The 22715-nt window shown below is 40.7% G+C and overlaps 1 protein-coding gene across 1 annotated transcript in view; it reads right to left on the bottom strand.

Moving 5' to 3' along the window:
* TTC17 (tetratricopeptide repeat domain 17) overlaps positions 1-21567 on the bottom strand; it is a 128210-nt gene extending 106643 nt beyond the window's left edge. Inside the window, 1 exon segment of the mRNA XM_030331057.1 lies at positions 21370-21567. Coding sequence (XP_030186917.1) covers positions 21370-21528 — 159 coding nt within the window. The 5' untranslated portion in view covers positions 21529-21567.
* Between the last annotated feature and the right edge of the window lie 1148 nt (positions 21568-22715).

The following is a 22715-nucleotide window of genomic DNA, read 5'->3' as shown; positions in this document are numbered from 1 at the left end:
ATATAGGGCAGGGAAAGCTACTATATAATGGATTGAATATGGACTGATTTAACTCCCAAGGCCCATCAACCTTTTTTTTATGACATTGTGATATATTATTTGTGATACATTATAGACCACCAAAATTTTTACAGAAGAAAATGTAAAAGCTATAGCCAGTGGTCAGAGTGCAAAAGAGCTTTACATAAGGAGGCCAGAGAAAATCTGCTTACTTTGCTACTTCATCCAGACTTCAAGAGGTAGCTATTTAGTACATGACTGTATCGGTATTTTTAAACAAGGTTTTTAGAAAAAGACAAGAAAACAAAACCAAAAACAGGGCAAGGGGGAGGAATGCGGGAGTAAGATGTTCCCATTCCAAAATACCTAAACGTTCTGGTCACCTAGAGAACTGCATGAGGAACAAACGAATGAAGACTTACACTGAAGAAAGACTGAAAGCACAATCTTAGTTTCAGATTAAAAAGATACTAGCTAATCAGGGCTTTATCATATTTGTATAGCAAGGGTTTGGCCAACGTTCCTTTGTAAGGAAGTACTTTTCATTTCCTGAAGTTTCATTAAGTTCAACACAGATACAACAGCTAGAGGAGACACAAAGATAAAATTATCACAGAAGGAAGGGAGTGCACTGACAGCTGTGCTTCCCCTCTGGACACGGCAGCAAATGGCATGGCTCTTTGCCAGATAAGGGTTGGTTGCAGATTTATGCCTGGCGTATATTTTTATTGAGGTAACTTCAAGTTCTTAAAATTTAAGGCTTTATAATATCTTTGACAAATGCTAATCAGCTTGAATTTCTCTCCTTTCAAACGCCTCTCCTCCTCAGGTTACAAGAGTATGTTTGTAAAGGTACAACATCCACTCAGCCAATAAACGTTTCTTAAGCCTCCGTAAACCAGGCCCACCATGTCAATATGGGAAACCTACGTACTCCAATTTTATTCACAATCTGAATGCCTTCAAAATCTTTAGCATTTAGAAGAGGCTGCTATCAGCCCAGGAGCAAAAGGTGACAGGAATTAGAGAGGTAGGTTAAAAAAGGACATGACTCATATGTAAGATCTCAAAGCACCTTGTGGCTTTTTCACAAGGGACAAGCAACCCTACAAAATTCCATTACTTCACAGCATAATAAATGATGCTTGTAATGACTTGAATCATAAAGAAAAGGGAATTATTTTCAAATTTGTTCTACTTAAGATGGATAAAAAGTATGAAATATCTTTTACAGCAAAGTTTATACTGCAAGGAAAAACTGACCAAATATTTGGAAATTAGCTAAACGGACTTCTATTATACAGAATGATTCATTCTCTAAGAGTTCTCAATTCAATTTTATTTTCCTTTGAATACATTATATTATATAAGTACATGTGTCCAACTATATAGAACAGCAGTAAATATCTGACTCATATCAAGTTCATTTTCATCTATTTCATTTGCTGCTGGTCTCTCTAACCGAGATATTGTTAATAACTACCTCTCTAATCTGGAACCCTACCTCAGTAAATTCACAGGGTCACGGAGGGAAATGTCACTATATAAGGATAATTACTTCACTGCCAAATCTATAAAAGGTGACTATTTTAAACTTAAAATAACCATTTGAAGGGTATAAACATTTTTGAGTTCTACAAAAGCAAGAGAGAGGAAATCACTTTCCACTGGTCCTTTATGACAGGAAATTGAATACTTCAATATTATAATATTAATTCCAGCCCTCATATGCAACTTATTCTTCACATATGCTAAACATTCTTACCTATTATTTTTAATGGTATTCAAATGAGTACATGAGAGCAGCATTACTGAAATCTTTTTTGTTTAAATTTTTTTTAATCTTTATTTGTGAGAGAGAGAGAGAGAGAGAGAGACACAGAGTGAGAGTGGGGGAGGGGCAGTAACAGAGGGAAACAAAGAATCCGAAACAGGCTCCAGGCTCTGAGCTGTCAGCACAAAGCCCGACACAGGGCTGGAACTCACGAACTGAGAGATCATGGCCTTAGCAGAAGTCAGACACTTAACCGACTGAGCCACCCAGGTGCCCATACTGAAATCTTTTATTATGCCATATCCACTTTTATCTTTTTAATATATTTTTTAATGTTTATTTTTGAGAGAGAAAGAGAGAAACAGAGGCGTGACTGGGGAAGGGGCAGAGACAGAGACCACAGAATCCGAAGCAGGCTCCAGGCACTGAGCTGTCAGCACAGAGCCCGACACGGGGCTCGAACCCACGAACTGTGAGATCATGACCTGAGCCAAAGTTGGACACTTAACCAACTGAGCCACCCAGATGCTCCATGCTATATCCATTTAAAAAAATTTCCCCTTGTGCTTGCTTCGGCAGCACATATACTAAAATTAAAAAATTTCCCCTTAATTAGAAACTAGGGATGAGGGGCGCCTGGGTGGCGCAGTCGGTTAAGCGTCCGACTTCAGCCAGGTCACGATCTCGCGGTCCGTGAGTTCGAGCCCCGCGTCAGGCTCTGGGCTGATGGCTCGGAGCCTGGAGCCTGTTTCCAATTCTGTGTCTCCCTCTCTCTCTGCCCCTCCCCCGTTCATGCTCTGTCTCTCTCTGTCCCAAAAATAAATAAACGTTGAAAAAAAAATTAAAAAAAAAAAAAAAAAAAGAAACTAGGGATGGAATATTTTAAATTTTTTATTCAAAATTTTAGATTATTTATTGAGACAATATGATGGAAAACATAAATAAAGATCTTCAAAGCAATGAAGATTTTACCGCTACCTGAAGTGATCCCATTTTGTGGGTATTTACAATGTTTGCTATCTAGTATCTGGAATCCCCTTCTTGTGGCAAAAGCACCTGCCCTGCTTAGCTGGAAGCATCCTTCCCCTACGTGGGAAGTCCTGATCAGTAGATCCCTTTCCCTTGGTCATGGTAATCTTTGAGAAGGGACATTAACCAACTGGTCAGCTGGTACTAAAGAGACTCTAATCCAGAACTTTTTGTTTGAGCTACGGGGACCAGCCGTCTTGTATTCACAGGGAGCCTGAGAATGGGGTTAAGGAAGCAAAGAAATGAAGACAGAGAGCAACCTATTGTGGTTATACTGTTTTATCAGCCCTGGATCAAACTGTATCTGCAGCACTTAGAATCTGTCCAAATATTCCAATAAAAATTTTCTACAGAAGTCTTGATGCTATTTCCAAACATCTGCCAAAATTTCTTCTAAACCCTCTGCCTAGGGCCTCTTCTTACCCTAGTGGCTCTTTTCAGATCTTCTGTCCCTTTGCACATGCTAATTCTCCTACTTGGAACACACTTTTATCCTGATGCTTTTGCTGAAGGCCAAATGACTGGGCTCAAATGACATTTCTTTTGTGAAGCCATTCCTCTCTTGAGCTCCCATAGTACTTTTTACACACTCCTTTAATAGTGCTTATTACATTGTTTAATTATTGTATGTCTGTCTCTCCAGAAAAAAATTTTTTGTATTCCTTGTTCTACCTCCAGTAGTTCATATGCTTTCAGGAACATGTCAAGCACTTAATATGCTGCTGGTTGTTTGATGAAGTTGTCTGACGTCACATTTGGTAGAATATCCATCTCCACCAAGACTATCATTCATTGATGACTACCTGTACAGGAGGTAAAGTGGCTAGGCCTCAAAGGATCGTGAAAAGTTAAGTCCTTCACAGGTCTAGGCCTCAAGGGATCGTGAAAAGGAAGTCCTTCACAGGTCTAGGCTTCCAGGGATTGTGAAAAGTAAGTCCTTCACAGGTCTATGACTAGCTGTGCAACCTTAAGCAAATCACCTTCTCTGCATGGGCTTCCATTTCCTCATCTATAAGCTGAGGGGACCCAGCCTGATGACTTTTAAAGTTCCATATGTTCTTCATATCCAACCCCCATAAAAGATTTAACACTATCGTGAAAGTGTCACATTTTTATCAGTCTCAGGTGCCATGGAAGGAATCTAATATTCAAATGAATGAAATGATCATTCTTTCAATTTGCCGGTATAAATTTGTACTTGCTCTAGGTAGGGACTCTTTCCAAGCTGCAGCTGAAAGCATTTTTTAAACTGTCAATTTGTCAAATTAAACCAAGGTTCCAATTAGCAGTGGCTATTTATTTCTGAGCAGTTAAGTTGTTCACTGTGTCACAGGCAAAATTAGCTCTCCCTGTCCTTATGCCACTTAATTCTAACAAAGTTCAACTGGAAAAGAAATTTTTCTTTGATCATAAGCTAAATATATAGTTTACAATAAAAACAAACACATTATGGACAATATTAAAAAAATTAAAATTACTTGAAAAGTCTGTCAGACCTACTTAATTATGTCAGAATAACTTCTCTGCTTATGTATACACACACACTGCTATGTAGATAAAACATTTTTACAAAAACGGGATCATATTTACTATACTGCATCCTTCCCTTCCCCACTGTTTCCTAAATTTTATCAGCTTGTTTTCTCAGGAATTACAGATCTATGTCATCATATTTAGTGGGTAATATTACATTAAAGTTATTTATCCAGGTTACTGCTAATTAAAATTTGGGCTTTTAGTTCTTCTCCCTTTTTAATGGTATTGAGATGAATATCCTTACACTTAAATTTTTTTTATTGCTGCTTATTTTTTTTCCTAGAAAAGAATTGCTAGGTTAAAGGGACTACACTTTTAAATTTATATTTTTTGCTGGCTTTTTTCCGGAATAGCTGAATCAACTTTAATTCCTACCAACAGTCACTGAGTTTTTCCACACTCTTAAGAACAAAGGGAAAAGAGTGAACACATTTTAATCTCTTTGTTGGCCACATGTGTTTCTTCTTTTGTGTGCTTATAAAAAATCTTCCTCATTGCCTCCCTTTAAACCCACTGATACTTTACAACACAATTTTATGAATGGTGGTTTCCAGTTGGTGAGACTCAACATGATTATCTTCTTGGTTGTGTTTTCTGACTTTTTCTACAGCAAACATATATTACTTATGTTTATAAATATATCTTTCTTTTTAAGTACTACCTACAGGTCTTGTTAAAGTGAAACCTCAGAATGTTATGTGATATGTATTTTTAAACAAAATATGAGTTGTGATGACAACTTAGGTCTGAGGAACAACCCTGTCGCTTTTCCTTATATATTCATAGAGAAAAAAGTACCTCTCTCAGATGTGGGGCCAGTCAAAACACTTCTAAAAGGTAACATCTTTTGTATTTTTTGTTTGTTACCTTAGTCTCCTCAGATTTTTATCCTTATCTCAAATCTAATTCACTACCATTTTCAAATGACTGACCAAAGAACCCTCACCTTTGTGACCCCTGGCAGGTGAATACAGGGGCAAGCAAGATGAGTGGATAGGGATGGAATGAGGGAGGCAGAAGTCTGTTGCCTGACTTTGCATGTAATTCTTTCTTTAGGATTCAAGTCTGACCATCATGGACCTGGACTTTCCTCCAGGTCGAGAGAAGTGCAAATTCACAAACAAAATACCAGTCCAGCCTCAGCTCTGGAAAGGGACTTTCATGGGCTCCTGACTATAATAATTTTCAAAACTTTAATAGAGAAGCAGATCTTTCACTGGAAACATTTAATTGTTTCAGATCAATAAAACACTATTATTATGAACTGTCAGGACCCGGAAATATTTTTGTTAAAGAAGACTTTTTTTTTTTTTTGCCATTAGTGTACTTGTACAATATGGTATTTTAATGTTTTAAAACATGGACTTCAATTTTGTAGGATATCAGGTTATTGAAACTAAATATAAACTACTGAAGCTAAATATAAACTTTAAATAAACAAAAATACTGAATCTTGACCATCGCATGAATTTTTGTGGCTTCGTATCTCTATTTCCTAAAGTTTTACTCTCAATTAGATTTACATTCCCATGTTCACAGTTCTCGGAAGACAAAGTCGTAAATGCTTAAACCACAGAAAACAATCTAGGTATCTGAAGTATATTATATAGCTATAGTCTAGATTTGACCATGTGCAGTGTTGCAGCCAATTTTATGAGAGCAATCATATCAAACAAGCACCATTTTCCAAAGTGATAAATAAGCAAGTTAATAACCATTTTCAACATAAACAACAAATGAACAACTTCTTAACCACGCGTGCTACCAGGCTACACGTTCTGATTTGTATCACCAGGAAATATACAAATAACATAATGAATAAAGTAGACAATTTACAACTTTACAAGGAAAGAAAATGAAATGCTGGATCGGGACACGAGAGTCACGGATATTTCTCATTTGCATATTTATGATATTCTTGTAAACATATAGAGAACAATGTCACTGTGCAATTAGAGCTATTTTATATGTAACTCAGAAGTGACTCTCATTCCAGCAGCTAATATTTATTGAGCATGGAATAATGGCCCCCAAAGATGGTCATGTCCTAATCCCCAGAACCTGTGACTAGTTAGGTTATGTGGCAAAGGGAAATTAAAGTAGCTGATGCAGTTAAGGTTGCTATTCAGATTACTTTAATTAAGACAGAATATAACCTGGATTATCCACGTGGGCCTAATGTAATCACAAGGGTCCTTAAAAGTGGAATAGGGAGGTCAAAGAGAGAGATGCTGCTAAGAAAGGTCAGAGAAATGCAATGTTGCTAGCTTTGTGATACAATGAAAGGGGGCCAAGAAGCAAGGAATGTGGGTGGCCTCTGGAAACTAGAAAGAGGTAGGAAATGGACTCTCTCCTAATATCTCCAGGAAGATGTGCAGCATTACTGTCCCCTTGATTTTAGCCCCAGCGCAACATGGGTTGAACTGCTAACCTACACAACTGTAAGGTGATAAATCTCTGTTGTTTTAAGACATAAACTGTGGTAATTTTTTTACAGCAGCAACAGAAACGAATATAAGCACCCGCTAGGTTCCAGACACAATGCCAGGCTTTAAAGGTGATAAATACAATATATGTAAGCATAAAATTCTTAGTTGGGTGCTATAGACTGAACTGTGTCTCCCCAAAAATTTTACGTTGAAGCTGTAACCTCCAATGTCATGGTAATTGGAGAGTAGGCCTTTGGAGGGTAATTTGGTTTAGATGAGGTCATGAGGTTGGGGCCTTATGATGGGACTGGTGCCCTTATAAGAGGAGACACTGAAAGCTTGCTTTCTCTTTCTCTCTGCCACCTGAGGACACAGCAAGAATGCAGCGGGTCTGCAAGCCAGAAACAGAGCTTTCACCAGAACCTGATCACTCTGGCACTCTGACCTTAGACTTCTGGCCTCCAAAACTGTGAGAAAAACTCGGTGCTTAAGTCACTCAGTTATAGGATTTTGTTATTGAGGTTTGTTAATCAAATATGGAAAAGGGACACGGAAATGAGTGCCAGAAATTGAACCTTAATTTTTATCATTACTCAGGTGACGGCAACTCAACAGCCAGGAAAAAACTTCGTTATTTCACGCGAGAAATCACTGCTGTACTACACCACTGAATAAAGTTCAACTTTATTACTCATCAAACAGTAGTAGTATTAACTCTGGGTGGGGGGGTCAGCTTGACTAATTTCTTTTACTGCAATCCCAACAAGTGTGAAGTAAGCGTTAATGACAAAGGTTTAATTTTTCTATGAAGATAACCAAACCAAACTGAAAGTTCCTTTTTGTTCATACTTCCACTGACAGCCGTAACACTGTTTCGCTAAGGGCAATGGATGGGATAAGGGCTGTCTGACTAGAAGCGGATTATATAAACAAAGATTTGACATATATCCCAAACACTGCTGGGCATTTTAAACACTCCTGATGCAATCCTTTTAAAAGGACGACTCGGCAATAAGAAAATTAATATGCATTCTTCAAACAGGTAAATTCCACTTCAAAGAATTCTTACAGATCTACTCAATATGCTCACAGGAGCATGTGAAGACACATGAATGGGCACACACACTCACAGCAGTAAAACCTGGAAACAATCTAAATGCCTGTCATTAGGGAACTGGTTAAATAAATTACAGAATAGCCATACAATCAAATACTATGCAATTTTAAGGGCAAAGAGAGTAGCTTTTCATTTCTGACAGATGTCTAACTCTATTAATAAAAAGTAGTGGTGAGACAAAATGTTTCCAGTTGTGTTTTTTTTTTTTAATTTTTTTTTTTTTTATCATTTATTTATTTTGAGGCAGAGAGAGAGGGAGACACAGAAATCGGAAGCAGGCTCCAGGCTCTGAGCCATCAGCCCAGAGCCCGACGCGGGGCTTGAACTCACGGACCGCGAGATCGTGACCTGAGCCGAAGTCGGACGCTCAACCGACGAGCCACCCAGGCGCCCCAGTTGTGTTTTTTAAAAATCCACATGAGGGTTTGCAAATGCATGGGAACTTTTTGGAAGAATACACAAATAATTCTGTGATTACTTCCAGGAAGAACTATGAGTGGTTATGAAACTTTCACTTTTCATTTTATGTCCTACTAAGTAGCTTGAAAATATTTTTTTGAACAATGATCACGTATTTTATACTTTCAAATTCAATTATAGGATGCCTGGGTGGCTCAGTCAGTAGAGTATCTGACTCTTGATCTCAGGGTCCTGAGTTCAGCTCCCACATTGGGCATGGAACCCACTTAAAAAAAATCAAATTCAATTTAAAAATAGAGAAAATATTGATGTTTTATATACAAAACAACAGAAATATTTTTCTTTATATTGGTAGTAATGTTTAGCAGTACAGAGAACAGTTTAGAATGGGATCTAAGCTGGAATTTATACACAGCCACTTCCTACCTGCATGGCCTTGGGCAAGGAGTTTAACCACACTCGGCCTAAATTTCTTTATTTAATTGAGATATCAATACCCACATCTTACTGGGTCTATATGACCATAAAATGAGAAATGAATATTGAAAACACTTGGTAAAGTGCTCAGTGGAATTGACATTAAATTTTTATTGCTATAAAAGCTACCTGCTGACATTATCCTAAATTAGAGTCCCTTCCATGTATGACTATAAAATGCAAACTCTGTGAAGGCAAGGACAATCTCAATCACAGCTGTATTCCACGTACCTAACACAGAAAGGATTCCAATATGTGTTTAACGAGCAAACTAAGCCTGTCAAATGTAATGGCACACAAAAAGCTCTCAGCAAATATTTGCTCAAATAAAACGTTCCCAACTCCATTTGACCATTTTGGGCATGTACCACTCTCTAAAGCTTTACTAAAGATTAACTATCCATCTCATCTCCCGACCAAGCAATTAGACTAAAAGAGGAAAGGGCAGATCACGAGGGCACAAGGTGAGGAGGGTTCTCCTGCTGGTCACCTGATTTTAATTTAAATAGCTAAGTGCCTCAGAGGGTAAGTGAAGAATGAGGTGAGATGTTAGTAATAAAAATACATAAATGAATTCTTTTCAAAAGTTAGACTCATGAAGTAGTTACTGCTGACTAAATAAATATGGGAGACACAATCTGATCTGGCTAGTGTGAATTCCTGGTAGTAGGCCTTGAAAGCAAACATATACTTTAGCTTATTAAAGTGTCATGACGGTATAGATTTTTAAAAAATGTTTCTTTTGTGTATGTTAAATGTCTGAACGTTAAGGACTTACCTAAATTTGTATAGTAATCAATTAATTTCAGTAATGTCTCAATCTCAAAGTTCTTTGAGCATATCATTTAAGGTATGTTGAAGAGATAGTATTTCCAAACAGCCAATCGGAATGTAGGTTATCTGAGACACCATTTTACAACTCTGGTTCAGAGATACTACATTCTTAGAGAAGTCTTGGTTTATCTAGAGCTTTTATTGTTAGCAGGGAGAACGCATAAATTGGCTCGCCCCCTTTAAAGTAAATGCACTGCGCTTTCTCCAGACTACTAAAACGATGGTGGCCCTTCACTGTGCTAATATGCAAGAGCTTTTACAAGTGTAAGCAACTGCCTGAACACATACATGCAGGTACCCTCCCTTTCTCTTCGTATGCAATACTTCCGAGTGTGTACGATGTGTCAGGGACAATTTTTGGCATGGGGTTACCTCACTGAATATAACAAAGGTCAACGAAAAAGTAATGTTCTTGTAGGAAGACCAGTAATACATTACAATAGAGTAATAGGTGCTATGAAGGAAAACTAAAGCAAAGTAAGAAGACAGAATGATGGAAGGAGATGCTGTTTTAGATAGTGTGGTCAGAAGATAGGTGACATGTGAACAGATTTGAAAGAGAGCCATGAGAATGTCTGCAGAAATTTTTCAAGCAACAGAAGGACCAAGAACAAAGTTGGTTCTCTCAAGACCCACCCCAAAGGCCAGTATGGCCGAATCACAGAATACAAGAAGGAAAGTGGTATTTGCGGTAGAGAGGTGGCCAGGGGCCAGGTCCCAGATCTTACAAGGGCCTGCCTTATAGGCCATGGTACAAGTCCAAAATTTTTTCTTAAAAGTATGATGGAAACCACTGAAGGTTTTCTGATGCTCTTGGATCTCTTCCCCTACAACCCTTAAAGAGTGACACGACCAGACTTATGATCTTTAAAAGTGTAGAGAATACCCAAAAAACAATAATCCAGTGAAGAAATGGGCTGAAGACATGAATAGACACTTTTCTAAGAAGACATCCAGAGGGCCAACCGGCACATAAAAAGATGCTCAACGTCTCTCCTCATCAGGGAAAATACAAATCAAAACCACACTGAGATACCACCTCACGCCAGTCAGAGCGGCTAAAACGAACAAATCAGAGACTATAGATGCTGGAGAGGATGTGGAGAAACGGGAACCCTCTTGCACTGTTGATGGGAATGCAAACTGGTGCAGCCGCTCTAGAAAACAGTGTGGAGATTCCTCAAAAATTAAAATAGAACTACCCCATGACCCAGCAATAGCACTGCTAGGAATTTACCCAAGGGATACAGGAGTGCTGATGCATAGGGGCACTTGTACCCCAATGTTTATAGCAGCACTTTCAGCAATAGCCAAATTATGGAAAGAACCTAAATGTCCATTAACTGATGAATGGATAAAGAAGATGTGGTTTATATATACAATGGAATACTACTTGGCAATGAGAAAGAATGAAATCTGGCCATTTGCAGCACTGTGGATGGAACTGGAGAGTGTTATGCTAAGTGAAATAAGTCAGGTAGAGAAAGACAGATACCATATGTTTTCACTCATATGCGGATCCTGAGAAACTCAACAGAAGACCATGGGGGAGGAGAAGGGGGAAAAAAAAGTTACAGAGAGGGAGGAGGCAAATCATAAGAGACTCTTAAATACTGAGAATAAACTGAGGGTTGGTGGGGGGGGGGCAGGGGAAAGTGGGTGATGGGCATTGAGGAGGGCACCTGTTGGGATGAGCACTGGGTGTTGTATGGAAACCAATTTGACAATAAATTTCACGTAAAAAAAAAAAGTGTGGCGAATAGACTCTATGGGGCAAAAGAAGAAGCAAGGACACTGGTCAGGAGGCTACTGTGCATAGGTTTAAAAGGGAGATGAAGACCACTGGACTAGGGCTGTAGAAGTAGAGGTGGAAAGACATGGCTTGATGCAAGAGACATTTTGGAAGTAAAGTTGACAGGTTATTGATAGATTAGGTATGCGACACAAGAGTCGAGGAAGATTTATGACCTGAGCAATATGGTTAACCAGTGTGGTGGGGTGGGAAATAAAGAGTTCAGTTTAGGACATGATGTATTTGTGATGTCTGTAAGACAGCTAAGTGGAGATGTTGAGTGGGCAATTGGATACAAGAGTCTGGAGTTGAGGGAGAGACTGCAGATATGATTTAAGAGAATCCTCAGAATAGATGTCATATTTTATGCCATGACAGGGCATAAGACCATCTGATGAGCACATCAGTATTTAAGACTCATTAAGAAAAGAGGAATTCAGCAGAAGAGAATGAGAAGTCATGGTGAGGGATTTAGAGGGAAAGCCAGGAGTGAATGTCCTGGAAGCCATGGAGGAAAACAGTTCGATAAGGTCAGAGGACAAGTGCTGGCTGGGGAGCAAAGAGGGTGAGAGAGACAACTTCAAGCTGAGCACCAAATTTGGCAATAAGGCAGGCTCTGGTATATTTTGACAAGACTCGTGGGGATGAAGGACTGACTGGAGTGGCTTGAAGAGACCTATACAAAGAGAGGGACACCTGGGTGGCTCAGTCAGTTAAGCGTCCAACTCTTGCTTTCCAACTCTTGGTTTCAGCTCAAGTCATCTCACAGTTCGTGAGTTTGAGCCCCACACTGGGCTCTGTGCTGGCAGCATGGAGCCTGCTTGGGATTCTCTGTCACTCTCTCTCTCTCTGCCTCTTCCCCTCTCACGCTGTGTCTGTCTCTCTCAAACAAATAAGCAAACTTAAAAAAGGGGGGGGGGAGCCCATGAGCACAATTTTCAAGAAGTGCCTGGCTGTACAACACGAAGAATGAAACTAGACCACTTTATTACACCATACACAAAAATAAACTCAAAATGGATGAAGGACCTGAATGTGAGACAGGAAACCATCAAAACCTTAGAGGAGAAAGCAGGAAAAAAACCTCTCTGACCTCAGCTGCAGCAATTTCTTACTTGACACATCTCCAAAGGCAAGGGAATTATCGGCAAAAATGAACTATTGGGACCTCATCAAGATAAAAAGCTTCTGCACTGCAAAGGAAACAATCAACAAAACAATCAACTGGAATGGGAAAAGATATTTGCAAATGACATATCAAATAAAGGGCTAGCATCTAAAATCTATAAAGAACTCACCAAACTCCACACCTGAAAAACAAATAATGCAGTGAAGAAATGGGCTGAAGACATGAATAGACACTTTTCTTTTTTTTTTTTTTTTATGAAATTTATTGACAAATTGGTTTCCATACAACACCCAGTGCTCATCCCAAAAGGTGCCCTCCTCAATACCCATCACCCACCCTCCCCTCCCTCCCACCCCCCATCAACCCTCAGTTTGTTCTCAGTTTTTAACAGTCTCTTATGCTTTGGCTCTCTCCCACTCTAACGTCCTTTTTTTTTTTTTTTTTTCCTTCCCCTCCCCCATGGGTTCCTGTTAAGTTTCTCAGGATCCACATAAGAGTGAAACCATATGGTATCTGTCTTTCTCTGTATGGCTTATTTCACTTAGCATTACACTCTCCAGTTCCATCCACGTTGCTACAAAGGGCCATATTTCATTTTTTCTCATTGCCACATAGTATTCCATTGTATAAACCACAATTTCTTTATCCATTCATCAGTTGATGGACATTTAGGCTCTTTCCATAATTTGGCTATTGTTGAGAGTGCTGCTATGAACATTGGGGTACAAGTGCCCCTATGCATCAGTACTCCTATTCTAAAGAAGATATCCAGATGGCCAACAAGCACATGAAAAGATGCTCAACGTCACTCCTCATCATGGAAATACAAATCAAAACCACACTGAGATACAGAGAGGGAGGGAGGCAAACCCTAAGAGACACTTAAGGACTCAGAACAAACTAAGGGTAGATGGGGGGTGGGGGAGAGGGGAAAGTGGGTGATGGGCAGGGAGGAGGGCGCTTCTTGGGATGAGCACTGGGTGTTGTATGGAAACCAACTTGACAATAAATTATATTATGTTAAAAAATAAAACAAAGAAAAAAAACCAAATGAAGTGCCTGGCTGTAAAGAGCCACCCTACAGAATTCCCCTTGCTTTTGCCATCACAGAGTCTCACGGAGATGCAGGTAGGGCTCACACATGCCCCTACACACTGGAGCGCAAAGCTGTTCTCATTTTTGACCTGACCTGCTGGCAAGCCCTCCTATTCCTCACTGTCAGAGTCCCTTCTGTCCATTTCCACCCAAGCTGCTTCTAAACTGCAACAACTGCCAAACCCCACAGCTGACCCTAATCCCCCCTCAACAATGCAGCTGCCATTTCTCATCCATCTTGCCTCTGCCCTTCCTGATGATTTTTCTTGTTTTTTCTTCCTTGTCTCTTGTCACTTCTCCATACTTCTCAGTGCCTGAAAAATAAAGCTGACCTTTTAGATGTAACATCAGTGACAAAGAGGATGATTTCCTTTGCATACACAACCTGACCAGAGAAGACAGGCCAACAGTGATCTCTGAGTAAGGCTCTTCTCATGTGCATATAGCACCTTATCTGAAGGCCCAATGGCTGACTCACTGATGGGTTATTCGGAGCTTTAAAGATCTTCCAGGAGGGGCACCTGGGTTGGCTCAGTCGGTTTGAGCGTCCGACTTTGGCTCAGGTCATGATCTCACAGTTTGTGAGTTCAAGCCCTGCGTCGGGCTCGGGCTCTGTGCTGACAACTCAGAGCCTGGAGCCTGCTTCAGATTCTATGTCTCCCTCTCTCTGCCCCTTCCCTGCTCATGCTCTCTCTCTGTCTCTCAAATATGAATAAGTATTAATAAATAAATAAAGATCTTCCAGGAGTCTGAGGCCTCCTGTAGGTTAGCTTCCAAAATGACTATCACATTAGTAAGCAGTGTGAGGCTTCATTCGGACAGTGGTAAATTCCTGAGAGGCAGGAACCAGTTTTCATACTTCCTTATGTCATCCATTCAATAGATACTATTGCAGCCTATGGGATTTAGCATGAGAGATGCAGGAGGTGCAGAGAAAATGGGTATGGCTTCTCCCTTCATGGGGCATGTAGGAGTCTGGTAGGGTATTTACATTAGTAAATGGACACAATATGGCATGGTAAATTCCTTCATAAGGGAATACCAGACACTATAAAAGCACATAGAAAGAACAGCTTGTTTAAATTTGGGCATTAGAAGCTTCCCTGTGTAAGTGATGTTTAAGTTGTGAAGAGTACTGAGTTAGCCAGATTAGGACAGTCAGCATTTCAGGGAAAGAACATGTGCAAAGGCCCAGAAGCAAGTGAGAACAGAGCACATCTGAGGGCACTGACCAAAGTTAAATATGGCCCAAGTGTTATGTGTGTGTATTCGTGGGGGTGAAAGTGGGGCACTGAAGAATGAACAAAGATAAGCTAGAGAGAAGGAGGGGCCAGATCACAAGACACATTAAAGAAAGACCATGTCCTGGGATATGCACCAAATGATTTAAAGGCAATTTTCCTTGAGAAGTGAGAATGGGGAGAGGGGGAAGACTTCACTTTATTATTTTAATACCCCATAATGTTAGACATTTACTTTTTAGAATGCCATGCATTCCTTCTGTAATTCAAATTTTTAATTAAACAAAAGTTTTATTTATTTTTACTTTAGAGCGATTTGAGAGCATACACACAAAGAGGGGCAGAGAGGCAGAGAGGAAGAGAGGGAAGGACAGAGAATCAAGCAGGCTCTATGCTCAGCACAAAGCTGGATGCAGGGCTTGATCCCACGACTCTTGGATCATGACCTGAGCTGAGATCAAGAGTTAGGTGCTCAACCAACTGAGCCCCAGGTGCCCCAAAACACCCAGGTGCCCCAAAACAAAGAAAGTTTTAAAAGCTGAGTCTAACTGCACTGGGGAGAATGGGTTGGAAGCAGGACAAGACTAGAGAAAGGAGAGCAGTTAGAAAGCTGTGGCAAGAATCAGGTGGCCTGAATTGGAGTCACAGCAGTGACTATGGGAAGAAGATATAATTAGGAAGTAAAATGGAAAGATTTTGGTAAAGAATATAGGAAACAACTGGATTTCTGACATGGGCAAATGGGTGGATGGTGAATGGTGGGGTCTTTTGTTCAGTTTGGGAAAACAGGGCATGACACAGGTTTAGGTAGGGTAAAAATGAGTTTAGATTTGATCATATTAAGCTTGAAGTACCTAGAGGACATTCACATGGAATTCAAAGCTTATTAGAGGTCCTGAATCTATAACCCTGGAGGAAAAAATCTGACTTACAAAAAGAAATGCGGCTATTCTCAGCACATATGTGGTAACTTAAGTCCTGAGAAAAGATAGGATTGCCCAGGTATATGTAAAGAGTAAAAAGAGAAGGCTGAAACAGAAGCTGGAGGTAAAGCAATATATAAAGTTGAACTTCTCAGAATGATCTGTGATCCATCTGTATCATGATCTCCTGAGGGGTTTGGTAAAAATGTGGAATTCTTGGCTTTACTGGTTCAGATACTTTAGTGGCCTAGGAACCTGTATTTTAAGCAAGTACCCCAGATTATTTTTGTGTAAGGTAAAGTTTGAGAACCACTGATCTAGAAGATGAGTGGAGGAAGAAGAGCTGGAGAAAAGAAAAGAAAAAAAAAAAGGTTAAGAAGGAGCTGTACTCTGCTCACCCCCAATGAAAAATGAGAATTTCGTGTCACGGTAGCCATTGGAAAACAGCATATCCATCAAAGCACAGTGGGCTGGTGAAAAATAAGCTGTCAGTAAATACTTGTTTAATAAGTAATTGGGAAAAGTATTTAAAGTTATAATTTACCTCTGTATACTTATAAGCTATTACCTACTCTATAGTATAAACAAAGTTAACCCCTGGGAATTTATAAGATAATAGAATAGTAGGAAGTGGAAAAAAAAAAGGATTGAGTGAGAATCACTTTGATGTCAACGTCTAGGACAAATTACAAAGGTTTAGCAGGTACCTAGCAAGTTAGTGAAGAAACAACCATGACCTCTCAGATCCAAGTAAATTCCTGAAGTATATAAACACAGAAGCAAAGCTCTATGATAAAAAGATGGGCTCAGTGTTGAAAAGCACTGAAATAAACCTGTCAGCTTCGTAGTATCATCCAGATGCCCTCTCCCAGATTAACCAATTACTTAATACCCAAATCAAGCCACTCCTTCACTTATAAGCTATTAAAGACCAATAGATAAAGATTTAGTCTGTTTGTCCAACTAAACCTGACAGCTCTTGCTCAGGTCATAGTTGCTGAAATATTACTGCTTATCAATCACTTCTTATGCCAAAGTTGCTAGGTTTCAGATGGTGAGCTTTGTCAGAAACTTCATTTGTTCTAAGCAGTTAAAAGGATCTGTACTTTAAAGACATTTGCTTGATAGAAGGCAAAATGATGAAATAACCCCCAAATTAAATCACACCTATTTTTGACGCTTCTCCACCCACCCCCAATTTAAAGTCATCACAAAACATTCTGCAGAGGTAAAGCAAACTGGAAAAGAGAAGACTTTTACTTCATTATTCCCATTTTTTACTTTTCTTTCTATTTCTTCATTGGTAGGTATTATGAAAGGGGGGGAAAGCACTTCAAACTTACCGAGTACAAAGTGCTCACTTGCATGTTACTGCAGATTTTTACTTACTGCTATCACTAAATGCCACTCATCAGTTATGTGACTGTGGGTAACTTTCTCTCCTATGAGTTGTACCATATACCCTTTAAGAATTTTTTCCTAGTCTAAAGTACTATTGTTCTAAGATTTGAGAAGGAAACAGTCGGTAGCTAAGAAATATTATAATGTTATGAGAGTTGATAACAATTATACTCTTCATTTACTTAAAGTTTTAGACCTCCACTTATGAAGACAGAGAATATCCAGGGGCCATGAACCCCAGTGCTAGAAGTACAACTTCTTTTTTTTGTTGTTGTTAAGTAGGCTTCATACATGGAGACCAATGTGGGGCTTGAAGTCATGACCCTGAGATCAAGACCTAAGCTGAAGTCAAGAGTCGACTGAGACACCTGGGTGCCCCTTTCCCCTCCCCCACCTATTTTTAGAAGTACAACTTCTTGATTTAATAAGTCTAAGACAAACTGGTAACATTTCAGGAGTTCATTTGTTAGCTGGTAATTCAGAACATGGAATATTGGTTTTTCCACAGTAATGATGTGATACATTATGGTTAGGCTCTTAGGCTAATTCACAAAATTGAATTTAATCTTCAAGTGACTCTCCAGACAATTTTGACAAAAACAGAAAAATAAATATTGCCATACTAGGAGAAAAAAAAAAAAGAGAGGCACCTGGGTGGCTCAGTCAGTTAAACACCCAACTTCGGCTCAGGTCATGATCTTGCAGTTTGTGAGTTTGAGCCCCATGTCAGGCTCTGTGGTGACAGCTCAGAGCCTGGAGCCTGCTTTGGATTCTGTGTCTCCCTCTCTCTCTGCCCCTTCCATGCTCTCACGTGCACGCACTCTCTCTCTCAAAAATAAATGTTAAAAAATTTTTTTTAAAAAAAGGAAATGAAAAAAACCACAAATTTATCTCAAAGCCTATTCTTCACAGTGAAGTCAACCAAAGGATCCATTGACCTGATTACTCTGTAGATGCTCCAAGTAATGAGATTTTAACAGCCCACTCCTTAAGTCCATGGACCCCAAGTACTCTTGCTTAAATAAAGAAAAATTTTCAGGTACAGGGGACACAAGGGGATCAGAGGTATGCCAAAGCCCAAAGCTGGGAGAAAAGCATAAAGGTGAAGAGAAGAGGAGCACCTCTTCTTAACTATCCCAACTGCAGTGGGAAAGGAACTCAGACTCTAGAACATTCTCTTCACATCCCAGCTAAGGATTCCCTGAGCAATGCTCCTGGAATTTAGTGGCAGCTCAGTAAACATGGAACCTAAAAACATATAAGGTATGTTTCCCAGCTGAGACAGGGATTGTGGAAAGGAATGATTCCCTAACATGCCATGCTGAGAGCTCACCACTTGCTCCTGCCAGAAGTGACCACAGTTCTGACTGGGAGGACCCTGCCTGGAAGAATGGCTGCCTCCTTGCTGTGACTGAAGCCCCATTTCAACCCCTTTTCAGGGCCAGGTCTTCCAATGTATTTGTGTGTTCACAAGTTTGTAGTTGTAACTTGTGGGTGTCTATCTTTATCATTTGCTAAGCCTTGAAATAGAAAAACCAAACAACTGTTCTCTTCTCCTGGGAAGAACTGCTTACTGTACTTACAATTTTACAGTGATGGAAAATATCCCTATGTAAGTCTGTATTTGGGGCAATTCAGATTTTTAATTCATAAGTACTTCTCCACGTTCACTATGGAAAACAATGACCTATCTAATTTGGACAAGCTTAAATATCAGGCAGAGTTTCAAAAGGTATTTGCCACACTAATATTCTAAAGTTGCCATTTCAGTTTACCCTTAGCCCTCTCCCTGATATTAGACCACTTTAAAACTAAAATCACACTTCTGCTCTCATTTAGATATTATAACCAAAAACAAGTAGCAAGGAATATGGTATGTCAGTTAGGACACAATATATACATATTAAGCTTTTAATTAATTGTTGCTGAACATATGAATAGATCTGCAGTACACCCAAATCCATATACTAAAGGGATCTTTCAGTTCTTTAATAAGCATAGGCAAATGTGATAATTCATCACAATCTAAATTGAGTTTTGGATTCTGCCCGCATTTGAAATATTGCCAGGAAGGAAAGCATAGGTAATATACCCAGCTATCCGAGTGGCACTCAGAAGATGATCATGTATTCAACTCTCCTACTTTACTTATAAATGTTGCTTTTCCTTCAGATTAAATCCAACTTTCCTTCCCTAGCCTCTTCTTGTTACGCTGAAGACACCAGCTTTATGTCTTCTGGTATAAAATTTTGTGGTTGTATGAACTTAACATTGTAAATGTTATGTAGCAAAGTATTGGACAAATTCACTGAAAAAGACAACTGTTAAAAGCTTATAGTAAAGAAATCTTGCTTTCCTAACCTTAAGCCTAACTACTTACTGCAGGAGTGACTTGGCAAATTTCCAAAAGACTGTTCAAATTTCTCCCTTTCTGAGGCAAGTTACAGAAACCTCTACCTTTCCCCCACTGAAACATAAGTATCCAATGTGCAAAAAAGAAAGAATTTGGGGTTTTTTTGTTGTTAAAAAAACAAATCAGGTTCTACTTTCACATTGCAATGTTCAGCAAATAATGCATTTCTACCAGCTTTCACTTTTCAGATGGGCTACTTCCTAGGCTGAGAGGCAGGACACCAAAATGGGAAGGAGAAGTCAATGTCATAGTGTATAAATAGCTGTGGCCAAAAACAATATTGCAGAAGAGCCAATAGGAGATGGGCTCCCCAAATTGCGGCAGGAGTGACTTAATTCCATGTATCCCTTCATGAGGGCCTCAAGGAAAATTATCATCAGGAAATAAAAGGGGGGGGGGTAGCAGCCAGGACTCCCATAAGATTTCTGATCTTTTGTGAAAGAAATAAACTTGCAGTGCTTTCTAGAGTTTCTGAAATGCACACCTATCTTTTAAATCTCAAATGGTATGGCCATGAAAAGGAAATCTTTTCCAATGTAAGTTGGTATAGAGAAAAAGAGTGCCCAATAAGAAGTTAGTCTTTTTTCAGACATACTTAAAAACCACTGAACAATACCAACGCCGATTTTACATTGTTTTACTCACTCGTTACACGAGGTAAAATTTGCCATCACAAGGCAAATCTAAACGAGAACCCCACTTCATACAAAAGTAAACCTTGCACTGTGTTCCTATCATCATTCATGACACACAATCGAAAGGTCCATAATTTCACACGATGACGGTTAATACACTTGAGATCAAGGGGCCAGACTGCATGGGGCACACAATTCACTTCCTAAATGTTTGCTGGACTTTTCAGGATTGCTCTCAAGTGTTGGAAGTCATTAAGTTTACCAAGATTCTGCAGCCGAGCACACGCACGTACTGTTTAGGGATCAGCGGCATTCACAAAATGTAGGCAATCATAAAGTTATGTAAGAAAAGCAGTCCCTCCTCTGAGGAATTAGTTCGGACGGACACACAAGAATCCAGGAAATCGCATATCCTCCTTGCGGGGCCGGGTTACAGGAACTAGGTAAAGAAACAATGCAAAGTACACTGGGAAACGAGGGCAGTTACAGCCGAAAAGATGCAGGCAACGCCACCAGAGGCATCTTCAAGCATTCCTTCGGAAGGAAGGTGTATGTTGTCCCTAAAGAGCCCCTGTTGACCTGGGTAACGGTACAAGCTGAAACCACCTCGTCCCGACACGAATTCCAGCACTGGAAGAGGAGACTGGGGTAGGAAGCATTAGATGACCCACTGCCTAGGGGTGCCGAAGCTGTCACCGCCCTGGGACTCGCGCACAGCCGGGCGCTGCCACCTGCTTTCTACTTCTTCAGGGAGGGCTGGTGACGCGTGGTGGGCCCGAGAGGAACCAGAGGCAAGGATAATGAATCTGCGGTTTCTAAAGCCCAAGCACAACAAGATGTCCCCAGAGTCCGACCCCCACAGCCGGGCGACTCTTCCCACGCGGCACGCTGCCCCAGGGGTGGAAGGCTGAGAACTTGCAGGCGTCTGAGGCGAGGGCCAGAGAACAAATGGGGAGGGGGGCGACGCCGGGTCTCAGCGTCGGGGTCGCTCGGGCCCTAGCGCCCGGACCGTGGGAAGATAGCTGGGGGCGGGGCCGCGTGAGCCAAATAGCCAGGGGCCGGACCTGGGAATCCCCCGGGGCGAGGGCGGGCGCGGAGCGGAGAGGGACGCCTATGGCCGCTACCTGCTGCTGGATCTTCCCGTCCTCCGTGACGACCCAGTGCGTGGTGGCGAAGGCCCCTCGAGCCGCCACACTCAGCAAGGCGGAAAGACTGAGGAGCCAGCCTGGGCCGGAGCAAGGCGGCAGCTCGCACCGGCCGCGGACCCCTACTGCCGCCGCCATCTTGCCCCCCCGGCCCGGCTGCTCACACCGGAAGCGGAAGCGGGCCCCCCGCCGCCCGCCATCTTGGGGAGGTCGGCGCTGAAGGAGGTGGAGCCCAGGGGGCGCTGCCCGCTGACGACCGGCTTTTTCAGCCTCGGTTTGGGCTACCGGGGCAGCCGGGTTTGGCTTTAGGTCGGAGACCGCGTTTTTGTTATTGTTTTCCTGTACGCGATACGATCTCGTGGGGTGGGAACCAGAGGGAGATAAAAGTAGTGTTCTAGGTGGAGCCTAAATTGAAATAACAGTATTCAGAGAATACGTACAGAGTGTGTATGTCTGTGTGTATATATTGATCTATATCTTAATAAAATCTTGGTTTTCGCTTTATTTCATTTAATTCCTGGTTGTGCAATATAGTTGGGAAATAAAAGGTATGCTTTGAAAACGCCTAAGGAAGAGATGGATTCTCTTTTATTCTTCAAGTCTCTTAACAGTAGAAGCTTCAGAGTTGGACTGGTTGTCAGTCAAGGGCAGCGCTGTTCAGTATAAGTATGTAAGCCTCGAGCCACATACAAATTTTTAATCAAAGACAGTGAAATAACACATTTTATTTAACCCATTATATGTAATATAGTATTAGTTCAATATGAAATCTGTACAAGTTACTGAGATATTTTTTGTACTTAGTCGTGGGAATAGGTGTATATTTTAGATTTAGAGCTCAGGTAATTTCAGGCTAGCGAGATTTCGGGGTTTAAGAGCCATTTGTGGGTAGTGGCTATCCTCAGGTCTAGGCTGGAAGTCTAGATCTGGAGACCCAAACAGCATTGACATCACCTGGCAGTTTATTAGAAATGCACATTCTTGGCTCTTCCACCCCTCCCCATCAGATTCTACCTTTCAGCAAGAGTCCCAGGGTACTGGTATGTACGTTAAGAAGGCACTTCCCTCTAGTGAACCAACGTGGGGCCAAGCGACTAGCCTGCCTTCTCGCTTCTAGTTAGATATGTTGTTTTAGGTATTTCAGGGCTGCCTTCTAGCTTTGTAGGTTCATTAAGCTTTTGGTTTTCTCTTTGGGAAAAGGAGGGTGAGAATTTTGCCTGACCACTTCCCTACTTTGGCATATTGCTGGAAAACAAAAATAATTGCCAAGTGTTTAAATATAACTTCATACTATGGAAGCAATGACCACAGCATTGGTTTTTAGT

This window comes from Lynx canadensis, chromosome D1 (assembly GCF_007474595.2).
Source record: "Lynx canadensis isolate LIC74 chromosome D1, mLynCan4.pri.v2, whole genome shotgun sequence".
NCBI lineage: Eukaryota > Metazoa > Chordata > Mammalia > Carnivora > Felidae > Lynx > Lynx canadensis.
The sequence above is the reverse complement of the archived record's forward strand: the minus strand, read 5'-3'. Positions and strand labels throughout refer to the sequence as shown.